Here is a 12,553-nt window from a genome sequence, read left to right as displayed (position 1 = left end):
CCACCTTGCAGTGCAGCAGTGAACTGGCCTGGCGCGGTGCAGCGCCGCCGGGCGCATTGACCGCGCACGCCGTGACGCTTCCCAACAGACGTGCTGCACGGCTACCCGTGCTTCCTTGTCTCCATTGTGGGCATCGGCCTGCTGACGGCCGTCATCGGTGACCTGGCCTCCCACTTTGGCTGCACCATCCACCTGCGGGACGGCGTCACGGCCATCTCGATCGTGGCGCTGGGCACCAGCGTGCCAGGTACACGGGCGGCCGTGCCGTGCCGCGCGGCGCGGCGCGAGCCGGGTAGCTGGTGGCGGCCGCTTGCACTCGCTGCACTGTCTGTTGATGCAACCGGCGGCAGCCGCTCGCCAGTCGCTGAGCGGCTGCGGTGGCTGGCGGTGCATTTCTGGCCGTTCTGCAGGCGCTGCAAGCAATGGTGTGTCTTGATGCCTGTCTGTGATCTGCTCTCGGCCATCTTGGGACGTTTGCCGCCGGAATGTGGTGGATGCTGTGATGGATGCTGACCTCGTGCATTGTACAAACACTAAACGCCAGCTACTGAAACCTATAGTACCCCATCATCCGTCAAATTGACGTGTTTCCTGAAAATTGGAACGAAATCTGTCAGATTTTTTCTTAAATCGAAAATGACGTTTAAGTGACGTCATGTCACGCCACGCCAGTTCAAAACTCTAAAACTTCCAACGTCTCTAATAGCTTCAGTTTTTAAGAATCGAGATGTAACAAAAAGGATGTAAGCGATTCTACTTTGTCTTTTAAGCGGCCTCTTTGTTTTTTTAAATATTGGATTTATCTATATCATTTTTATTTCTTTAAAATAAAAATAAATTAATAAGAAAGGAATATGTTAGAAAAGAACGTTCTGTACATTACCTTCTAATCGTCAGAAGAATCATTTCAAAAATGTATAAATGTTATTTAAATTCTGGTGTCATCACGACGAACAAAACTTTTTAGTGCTGAAAATTTTGGGAATTCTATGTATTATTTTCTATTGGTTGTGAAAAATTCAATCAGATAGAAACCTGTTTTGTTCTTGAAAACCAACAAATTTGGCCTTATTTGACCTGACTGTGACCTTACCTTGACCTGAACTTAATCCAGGATGCGGTGCATATTCACTGATGAAAATTTTGACACCCTACCTCCACGACGACTCCATATTTCAGAGTCCAAATGCTTAAATTTCGGTGTCTGACTCTAAAATGTATGGTCATTGACACCATCTTTTGGCGTCGGTTTCCGACGACGCCAAAATATGATGTCCTCCTGAGAGGGTCATGATACCCTTAAATCGGATCAGTGAGTTCTGCGAGGGTGTCCGACACCTAAAGAGGGATGTTTGACGCCTTTGTTGGGGAGTTGTCTATCTCAAAAAGGGAGTCGTGCATTTTGGCAAGGGAGTGGTAAACCATTTTATGAGAGCCAAGCTGGGAATGAGGTGTCTCGACTCCACATTATGCACTAACATAATACGGAGTCGAGACTCCTTTTACCTTTTACTCATTTGCCTCCCATAGAAGTTGTTTTACTCTTTTGCCAAAATGTGTGACTCCTCATTGAGGAAGGGTGACTCTCTTGCCAAAATGACTTCCCTTGAAAACAAGCGACTTCCTTATGAAACTGTGTGACTCTCTTTTGAAAATGGACGACTCCCTTTGGAACATGTGCGACATTCCTTAAAAATGTGCAACTCCCCTTTCGAAAGTTCGATTCCATTTTGGAAATTTGTGTGAATCCCTTTTCATAATACACAATGCCTTAGTTTAAATGTAGGTATGACCTCCTTTAAAGGTCTCTTTTTGGTGTACGACTCCCTGTTGAATGATCATCCATGATCTAAGACTCCCTTTTGAAAATTTCCTTTGATGATGCGGCTTTCGCTTGAAGATTTCTTACTTATATACCTCGCTGAAGATTTACGGCTTTCTAACAAAAAATGTCACGCCTCATTACAGGAATGTTGAGCTCTGACGTAAAAAGTATACCCCCTAAGGAAGGTTTCAGACTCCTCTATGACTCCCTTAAACGGATGTTATAAAGGTGGAGCTGGCGAAAAAAATGACACCAACTGGGGGTAGGGTGACTCTGCCAAAAAGTCCGCCCCACATGGGGTGTAAAAACTCCCTTTTGGAGCATCACAACACCGCTATATGGTGTCCATTAAAGCCGTTTCTTGGTGTACATGGACTCCAATTTCGGAGTTGGGATGCCCCTAAAGAGGTTTTTTGACTCCCCTGTGGGGCGGAATTTTTGGCATGTTACCGTAAACAGAGTCATGACTCCCATAGCACTCTTTCTTTTTGGGGTCATACTGCCCCAAAAGATAGTTTTTTTTTCTGGAACTCCTGTGGGGCGGAATTTTTGTCATATCACCTTAAATGGAGTCATGACATAACCGAGGGAAATTCCAAGTATTTGTACTCGGAAGTTCTCATGGGTGAGACTTCAATGCCTGCATGGGAAAGCCTTGATTCGACTCCAGGATTAAAGTCAAATCCATATGACTACGCGCGTGACTACCTTTGGGTTTATTATGTACAGCATGGGTCTTTCCACATAGTTTTAGCCGCTAAAGCATTATCACACAATAATCTTACATCATACAGACGTTGTGATGGCCCTGGCCAGTATCACAAGCTGTCAAACTCATGAAAACTATTCAGGAAAGACAAGATTCCTCAAACCTTCATAGAAAGAACGGAGAGTTTGACGCGAAAAAGGCTGTGTTGGAAAACGACATCTATGAGGAAAATATAATTAGCAGATATTAGCCGTTTTCACGACAGGCTATCCGGCGAGTGCACCTAATTTGACCAAATCTGCACCCAATCTCTTTTACAGCAAATATCTTTATTTTATGAATTATTTCAGTGTTTTAATCGATAATACTCTGTGATAATATGACAAAGCAGGCATATAAGCAATTAGTGCAACCCGAGCTGATAGCTACTAAGAGACACACTAAACCTAATGTGAAAAAAAATCTACACCTAATCTGCGCCAGATGTGCACCAAATGTGTACCAAATGGCCGTCGTGAAAACGGCTATTGGTAAGTTTTAGCACAGATTGTTACGGGAGGATTCATACATATTCGTTGCATTAACAATGGTCTAAAATTAAAACCAGTATAACGCCTTTTGGGGCGACTAACGGAGCGAGCGAGAGGGTGGGCCTTGCACGTGCGAAACTGCGAGGGGGTACAGCCCACCGCTAAAGTAATGTGCGGTTTTACCAATCTCAACGGATGGCTTTGACTGCCGATATTTTAATGCAGAGTGATCGAAAAGAAGACGTCAATAGATAAAGTTGCAGCTGCAAGGGTAACGATACAGGTTAGCTACATTCAAAGTTGCATTGTGGTCTGGCTAATCATTCCTAAGCTTCAGAAGCAGAACATACTCAGGACTGAAACCTCACATTACTTATGCTGTGGACTGTACCTCCAACTGACTTGTGCACGGCACCCTACTAACTGGTCTCCAGCCAGGGCATATTTTAAGGCACTTACTGCGTCCCATTTTGGGATGCAGCCCCCTCGCCATGGGATGTAGCCCCTGCTTATTTGACCCACTGCGTCCCTGCCCTGTCCGGTTCCCTGACCTGTGCCCTGCTGTCTGCCCTGACCGGTACCCGGCCTTCCCTCTAAAATTTCTTGTGCCATGCCCTGCATCCTGCCGTGCCCTACTTTCTGCCCTCCTCAGTGCCCTACTCTGTTCCTTGCCCTGTGCCCTTAGTCGTGCACGTGCCCTCTGCTCAACTTTGGGACGCAGTAAAAATTTGTTAAAATATGCCCTGTCTCCAGCGATGTGCCAAATTTGAGCACAATCGGCCCAGCCGTTCTCGAGATCTGGAAACGACCGCTGCACGTGCGCTCGTGCAGCAGCACCCCAACTCTGGCACATGGATATGCATTGCCTAGTGGGTGCCTACCTACATGCCAACTTTCAGCGCAATCGGCCAAGTAGTTACCGAGATAGTGCAACTATTACAAAACTGACACCTCTTCGTTTTGCACGTGGCACGCGCATAAGGAGTCACCCACATGCATCGGGAATAGTCCAATACTTGGTAGAAGGAATGAAGCTACCCTACAAAAATTACCGCATGTAAATCGGTCAAGTGGTTGCTGAGATATAAGCGTCGCAAAATCGTGACTACGGCCGGCCGGCCGGCCGGCCGCTCATACTCAGAAATTTCCGTTAATCTAAGGATAGACTCCGCTCGCTTCACTCGCTCCGTAATGAAAATCTAAACGCATTTCTGTAAAATTTATTAGCAGTGGTTAAGCGCCGCTAATGAAGCACGGCACTGCCAGCGAAAACATCCGTGGCTGCCCGTGGCCGGGGTGGGCCTCCCTGGACGTGCAGAGAACTGATGCAGACTGCGAGTCGCGAGCGCCACTTGGAGCGACGGCTGCTGCTGACATATTGGCGGTCTCTGAGGCGGGTACACCTGCATTTTAGGACGTTCTGTCATTTGAGGCCATTTGCAGCACCGAGCAATGCACGGTTTATCCCGAAAAAGGTACACTCTGTGATTTTTAAGGGTTTTTTTTATTTTTCTAAGGGCTAAGGGACAAAGGCACCTAAATAAAAATAGGAAAGATGATCCACCTGCATTTTAGGGCGTTCTGTCATTTGGGACCATTTGCAACGCCGTGCAATGCACGGTTTCCCCCGAAAAAGGTACACTCTGTGACTTTTTAGGGGTTTTGATTTTTTAAGGGACAAGGGTCCCTTGAATGAAAAATCGGAAAGATGAACCACCTGCATTTTAAGGCTTTATTTCATTTGGGACCATATGCAACGCCGTGCAATGCATCGTTTTCTCGGAAAAACGTACACTCTGTATTTTTTAGGGTTTTTGATTTTTAAGGGACAAGGGCTCCTTATATAAATAAAATCGGAAAGATGACCCACCTGCATTTTAAGGCTTTCTTTCATTTGGGACCAGTTGCAACGCCTTGCAATGAACCGTTTTCCCGGAAAAGGTGATTTTTTAGGTTTTTTATTTTATTAACCCGCGCCCCAGTGGCGGTATCAGCCAGCTTCGCCATAGTGGGGGGGGGGGGGGGGCATATGTTACAACCCACCTCTAATTAAAAAACTAAGAGGGCTAGAAAGACGCGGTAAAAAGCAGTCGATGCTCTCAATGCGTACGTTTGAAAGTATTCAGTCATTTTTCATCTTAGAGCAATATTGGGGTCACCAGAGGTCATCAAAGGTCAAAATTTGTCAAATGTCATCATATTTTTCAGAAAACACCGTTATCTCAGGAACTATGATAACTTGAAAAACGCATGGAATGGCCATCGATAGCTTTTGTTTTATTTATAAGGTCATCATCAAAATTGTCCTCAGGTCAACGGTTAAGCCTCCATAGATCAAATAATGTGAAAATAGCTGTTTTTGGATAATTTTCTTCACGAATAACTTTTGAACCGCATATCGATGTGCCACAGTTGGGGTGCTGCTGCACGTGCGCACGTGCAGGGGTCGATTCCAGATCTCGAGAACGGCTGGACCGATTGCGCTGAAATTTGGTACATGGTTCGGGACTGGTTAGTAGGGTGCCGTGCAAAAGTCAGTTAGGACCTATTTTGCACGTGCGCACGTGCAGGGTGCCGCTTCCAGATCTCGAGAACGGCTTGGCCGATTGCGCTCAAAATAGGCACATTGCTAAAGACCGGTTAGAAGGGTGCCGTGCACAAGTCAGATGGAGGTACCCCTCACAATTTCGCAAGTGCAAGGCTCACCCTCTCACTCGCTTCGTTTGTCGCCCTATAAGGCGTTTTACTGGTTTTATTTTTTAAGGGACAAGGGCCCCTTAATTAAAAATCGGAAAGATGACCCACCTGCATTTTAGGGCGCTCTTTCATATGGGACCTGTTGCAATGCCGTGGAATGCATCGTTTTCCCGGAAAAGGGTACACTCTGTCATTTTTTAAAAAACCTTCTGGGGATTTCCGTTCTTTTGCAGTAATTTTAAGGGTGATATTCATCACAAGCGTGCTCGAATTGACCTACAACCCAGTTTGTATGACTATAGCTCCACGTTGCAAATTTTGTTGTGCTGAATGTTGGCTAACTTCACGGGCATCTGGACCGAGTCGCTCATGCTGAGATTTTTCCGTCATATTTAAATGGCTCGCTTTGCGCTTGCTCGTAATGATTGGACTACAGGTGGAAGCGATTTCTGACCACGAGGAGGACAGCAGGGGCGTTCCACGACAAATCGACAAATAAAAAATTAAATTTGCACCCTCATATTTTATTTTTCGTTGAAAACTGGTGTAACAGGTTGTGATGGGCGGGGAAGCCAGCTGTGGCAAGGATTTTTTTCTCCGAACAACGGTTTCCGAGATATAGCCTCGGGCAATTCCTGGAGGTCGCGCTGCAGCCCTATGTTTGGCGGCCTATAACTAAAAAACTATTGGTTTTCTACGATAAAAACTTGATATGGTTCAGCTCACAATCAGACAACAAACATTTTGGCTATCTCGGATTTTCATTTTTTGAAAATTTTGATCACGTGACCTTTTGACCTATTTTTCGAAGAGTGACCTTGATATTTTCCCCACTGAAAGTTGCAATTCTGTCTGATGACGATTAAAGCCTTATCGATTGTCATTCATATGCGAAAATAAAAAAAGTGGATATCGCCCTGCGTTGACCTCAGGTCAGGTCATTTTTATGACCTGTCCATTATTACGAGCGGGAGCGACAGTGAGATCTCGAGAATAAAGCAAGATAGCGACAAGCGGTAAACGTTGCAGGGTACAAACGGATAAGGTCTATAATTTTTATTGAGGTCATTTTCATGTCAGGTCAAAGATGACGTCACAGGAGCAAAAAGGAAGTCAAAATTGCGGCACTACATATATATGAAGTTTTTCTCGAATAACTTTCAAGGTATCCCAGCTAGGAACAAACCAATAGCACCATCGTGATCCTCTCGTTGATCCGCATCGAAACATATGTATGTTGACCTCGAAAGGTCGAAAGGTCAAAAGTTGACCTTAGGTCACGTGACCTAAGGTCAACTTTTGACCTTTCGACCTTTCGAGGTCAACATACATATGTTTCGATGCGGATCGACGAGAGGATCACGATGGTGATATTAGTTTGCTCCTAGCTGGGATACCTTGTAAGTTATTCGAGAAAAACTTCATATATATGTAGTGCCGCAATTTTGACTTCCTTTTTGCTCCTGTGACGTCATCTTTGACCTGACCTGAAAATGACCTCAGTAAAAATTATAGACCTTATCCGTGTGTACCCTGCACCGTTTACCGCTTGTCGCTATCTTGCTTTATTCTCGAGATCTCGCTGTCGCTCCCTCTCGTAATAATGGACAGGTCATAAAAATGACCTGACCTGAGGTCAACGCAGGGCGATATCCACTTTTTTTATTTTCGCATATGAATGACAATTGATAAGGCTTTAATCGTCATCAGACAAAATTACAACTTTCAGGGGGGAAAGTATCAAGGTCACTCTTCGAAAAATAGGTCAAAAGGTCACGTGATCAAAATTTTCAAAAATTGAACATCCGAGATAGCGAAAATGTTTGCTGGCTGATTGTGAGTTGAACCATATAAAGTTTTTATCGTAGAAAACCAATAGTTTTTTAGTTATAGGCCGTCAAACATAGGGCTGCAGCGCGACCTCCAGGAATTGCCCGAGGCTATATCTCGGAAACCGTTGTTCGAAGAAAAAAATCCTTGTCACAGCTGGCTTCCCCGCCCATCACAACCCATTAGACCAATTTTAAGCAAAAAATAAAATATGAGGGTGCAGGGCACATGTCGATTTGTCGTGGAAGGACTGCTGGGGCAGCAGTCCTCAAATGTCCTGCGTATTCAACATATTTCGCACAATGTGGCTTCTGGCTGTCTCCCTACCGAAGGGGAAGGCTACTGCTACTACTAAACTCACTGTTTCCCTATCTTAGATCAAGTACACTGTGATAAGGTTTACGAGACACTATAGAAAGGGGACTTTGCCGACTGCTACTGTGCTTATAGTGGAAGCAAACGGAGAGGTGCATATACTTGGAAGAAGACGAATTTAAAAGGCATGCTAAATGCTATCTTTGTAAGCGTCCTAATTCTGAGTTGAAGCGGAGAGCTCCGTTTTTTTTTAAGTCAGACCTCGAAAGGTGAGCACGCGGCTTGGTCTCGCTCCTGTGGCTGGGTACGGGGCCGGCGCGGCGCCCTCGGCGGTCCACCTTCCCCGGTGCGCCCGATCCTGTGGCCGCGCTGATTGCCACCCCGGCCCGGCCACAGGCTTTTACTGGGGCTACCCGGCGTTCCTGGTGGCCATCCTGTGCATCGGCCTGCTGACGGCCGTCATCGGTGACGCGGCCTCCCACTTTGGCTGCACGGTCGGCCTCAGAGACACCGTCAACGCCATCACGCTGGTGGCGCTGGGCACCTCGGTGCCAGGTGGGTGGGACCGAGGTCGGATATAGGGGGACGGTCGACTGCAGGTGGGCCGACCGTCTGACCGCAGCAGCAGCAGCAGCTGAGCAGCAGCAGCAGCAGCAGCAGCAGCAGCAGCAGCAGCACTGCCTGCAGAGCCTAGGAATGCCTGCGGTCCCGTCTGGCCATGCGGCCAGCTGCGCACCGTGTGTCGTACGAATGTAGCATTTTGTGGCAGTACTTTACCCAGCCTCTGATACTTTCGGGTTCGCTTTTTGCTCATTGATATCATTACAGGAATAGGATTGTTTACGCATTTACTTTTGAAAATAATTGTTCAGAGATGTCAAGTGTTTTTTATCCGGACCTGTTTCATACACGTACTTACTATTTGGGATATTTGCGTGACCATATCCGCCACGCGAAACCACATGACGAAAGTAAGCGTTTGCTGAAGCTTCCCACCAAGTACGGATTCAAAAGCCACTTCTCGGTGTCATTTCTCTTAAGTCCAATAAATTTTATTTGCAAAACGATCAGAACTGTCCCATGCATACGTGACTATGGTTTTTTCCTGGAAAAGCTGCTAGGAAGTTTAGTTGGTAATTTTGTTTTTAGTCACGGTCAGTGTAAGTCATTCATGTATCATTCAGTAAGCTTGTTCATTGGGCCCTGTCCTGGGCCCCCGGACTGTCCTGTCGTGGCCACGGACTGGCCGCGGCTCCGTCTGACAGCCTCCATATACCGGAGGGAGGCACTGGCTGCCGCTGGCGTGTCGGTGGCCGCTGCCGAGGCCGCGTGCCGCCCCTGCCGGCCGGCGGCCGATCGATGCGGTCGGGCGCCGCTCTCCGTCGGCGGCGCGGCGGCGGCCCTTGGCGCCGCTGTTTACACCGCTCGGCGCCCCCCGACTCGCCGCACCACACGACGCGCTCACATCGACCCAGCCGACCGCTCCTCAGCCGCCGTCCTCTTGACGGAGCCTTCTCCGGGACAGTATGCATCCCCACAGAGGTCAAATCTCCATCGTAACACCAACAAATTGCAAGGACGGCCCCTGACTAAAAATGCGGCGTGTCGGTCTGGCCACTGGTGTAGCCTCTGACGAGGTTCTGGTGTTGACAGAGATGCGCAGCGGCTACCCGTGCTTCTTTGTCTCGATCGTGTTGATCGGCCTGCTGACGGCCGTCATCGGTGACCTGGCCTCCCACTTTGGCTGCACCATCCACCTGCGGGACGGCGTCACGGCCATCTCGATCGTGGCGCTGGGCACCAGCGTGCCAGGTATACGTCCCAGACCCAGACCCAGTCCCAGTCCTACATCCCGTACCAGAGTACCAGACCCAGACCCAGACCCAGACCGGGGCCCAGACCCAGTCCTACATCCCGTACCAGAGTACCAGGTACCGTCCCAGCCCCAGACCCGGGCCCAGACTCAGTCACAGTCCTGCAGCCCGTGCTTATTTTGGGACAGTTCCAGTCGAAGACACTCCAGCCCAGTCACAGACCCAGTAACAGACCCAGCCACAGACTAAGTCACAGACCCTCTAGCCCAGTCACAGACCCAGTCACAGTCACAGACCCAACCACAGACCCTGTAGCCCAGTCACATACCCGATCCCAGTCAGAGACCCAGTCACAGACCCAGTCATAGACTTTCCATCGCCCCTCACAGACCAAATGGTCTGCCGGACCTCGCCGCCCCGGCTCCTTCGTGTCCCGGGGTTTCGCTGGGCATTTCGAGAGCTCGGTTTGAGTCTCTCATTCGTGTTAGGAGCTCGTATGCTGATCAATTTAACCTCTCAGGCACAAAGCTAATATCTGTTTGACCTCAGCGGGCTGGTTCTGGTAAAAGATCCAGAGACGGCTCCGTCCGAACACACTCCGTCTACTGGCAGCCGGGATCAAATAAAGGCGCACCGATATGACAGCCGCGCAGTGGCTGCCATATTCCCTTCATAACAGAGGTCAGGCCATCAGCTAATGTGGCTATGTAATGAACCATAGATGGATGAGCTAATGACCCGCTTCATGGTGCTCGACTGTGGACAATAATGAGCCGCCGTGCCGGGCCCTTCTCGGCAGAGAGGCGCCGCGGTTGGCCCTGAAGTCGCCACGGTCCGTTCGCTGCCCGCCGCCGATAGGGCCGCTCCGTCTGCTGTCCTCTCCCCACCCACCCCGCTTTCAGTGTTTGACCTCCAGCCTACATACCTATTGCCACCTCACTTAGATACTTCTACCTACGTGCCTGATAACCAACCAACCTTTTAGTGGCATGTGCTTGGCATGTTCTGGTTGCATGTCGCTTACTGTCGTTCACTGGCTCTTAGGGATCTATGTGTTTGATATAACATACCTTGCATGGCTGTGCTGGCTGTGGGTGGATATGTGGACTGGCCGCTCCACGGCGCTCGGTGCCGGCCTGGTTCTGCTATCGCTAACCAAATGTGCACGAATAGTTTGCTGTGAAGCAGTGATGGTCAGTGGAAGCAGAGCGTTGAACGCGCCCGTTATGTTAATCAGTAGCGTGTTGTGGTGGGCGGCGCCGATGCGCGGTGGTAGCACCGTTTCGCAGCACCGCCAGCCGCTGTGGTGTTGGCAAATCGAACACATTAACGGTAACTTTCGCAATATCAGCAACGTAACACGCCGTTGAAATATTTGTCAGGTGAAACCGTGACCGAGTGCGAGTGGCGCGCTGCGGCCGGTGGCGGTGTTTGACCGCGGCTGACCTTCCCCCCCCCCCCGGCGCGCGCCGCTGCCGCAGACACCTTCGCCAGTAAGGTGGCCGCCGTCCAGGACAGGTACGCTGACGCCTCCGTCGGCAACGTCACCGGCTCCAACGGCGTCAATGTCTTCCTGGGCATCGGCGTGGCCTGGACGCTGGCGGCCGTGGTGCACTGGTGGCGCGACTCCGCCTTCGAGGTCGACCCCGGAAAGTGAGAGCACGCTGCGGCCGCGGGCCCGCCCGCAGCCGTCACTAATTAGCATCAGAAGCGCCGAGCTACTTGAGGGAGAGGTCTCTGGGATGACTGCCTCTGACGTTAACAGTTTGTGCATGAGCGACAGACGATCGGTCGGATAGCTGTCTGAGGCTGACTGTGGGGCTGAAATGAGCTACCGCTTACAGCACAGGGCGCTGTTCAGTTTTGTAACGCCACCCTCGGACAGCCGTGATTGATAAAGACTTTACCCACGCACCGGTTGCGTATACCTCAGTACTGGCAGCAGCCGCGTGCCATTATCCTAATCGTAATCGTAATATATTTGAAGGTACATCCACGGTATATACAGTGGCTCTTCCGCACCCGAGTCACAGCATGTCCATTAACCCGCGCACCGACGGGGCTGCGCCAACTTAGAACCGACGCGGGGGGGGGGGGGGCGTTGACCGCCTCGCCCCCTAAGATCTCGAGAACGAAGCAAGATAGACACAAGCGGTAAACGGCATGGGGTACGCACGGACAAGGTCTACAATTTTTACTCAGGCTATTTTCAGGTCAGGTCAAAGATGACGTCACAGGGGTAAAAAAAGTCAAAATTGCGGCGCTAGATATGAGGAGAGTTTTCGTCGAATAACTTTCGGACTAGCCAAGCTAGAAACAAACTAAGGGCACCATCGTGATCCTCTCGTCAATCCGCATCGAATGATATGTGTGTTGACCTCGAAAGGTCAAGTTCAAAGGTTAACCTCAGCTCACGTAACCTCAAGGTCATCATGTTTATCATTCGATGCGCCTTGACAAGTTGAACACGACGAGACCATCCGCGCGGCTGTATCTTCTTCCTGTGACGAGTTATAAGAAAAAAACCTTTAGTGACCCTTGATGACGTCACGTGACTTTACAGTTGCCCAAGAGCAAAAAGGCCTCGAGGTAGTCAAGGTTGATCGTATCTGAAGTCTATCATGGTATATTACAGTGGCGGATCCAGCTGAGTTTTTTTTGGGGGGGGGCAAACCATAACAATTTATTGCTTCTTTCCATGCCTCTTCCATAGGCGTAATGTTAAAATTATGCCGTTTCGGAGGGGCAAATGCCCATTTTGCCCCCCCCCCTGGATCCGCCACTGGTATATTAGGCCATTCCGACGCGTTTTAGTGAGAAAAAAACAGGGAGT

At 49.2% G+C, this 12,553-nt stretch overlaps 1 protein-coding gene across 3 annotated transcripts in view; it reads left to right on the top strand.

The window, feature by feature from the left end:
• The window catches only part of LOC122381036 (sodium/calcium exchanger 2-like), an 84,388-nt gene that overhangs the window by 67,355 nt on the left and 4,480 nt on the right, over window positions 1-12,553 (top strand). The window contains exons 6-7 of one of the 3 annotated variants that reach the window (XM_043364725.1): window positions 9,560-9,718; window positions 11,202-11,373. In XM_043364725.1, coding sequence (XP_043220660.1) covers window positions 9,560-9,718; window positions 11,202-11,373 — 331 coding nt within the window. Of the gene's footprint in view, window positions 1-8,302; window positions 8,517-9,559; window positions 9,719-11,201; window positions 11,374-12,553 lie in introns of those variants that run through there. The other 2 variants (XM_043364726.1, XM_043364727.1) reach the window with 2 other exon arrangements.

This window comes from Amphibalanus amphitrite, unplaced genomic scaffold, assembly GCF_019059575.1.
Source record: "Amphibalanus amphitrite isolate SeventyFive unplaced genomic scaffold, NRLGWU_Aamphi_draft 000112F_arrow, whole genome shotgun sequence".
NCBI classification, from domain to species: Eukaryota; Metazoa; Arthropoda; class Thecostraca; order Balanomorpha; family Balanidae; genus Amphibalanus; species Amphibalanus amphitrite.
The sequence above is the reverse complement of the archived record's forward strand: the minus strand, read 5'-3'. Positions and strand labels throughout refer to the sequence as shown.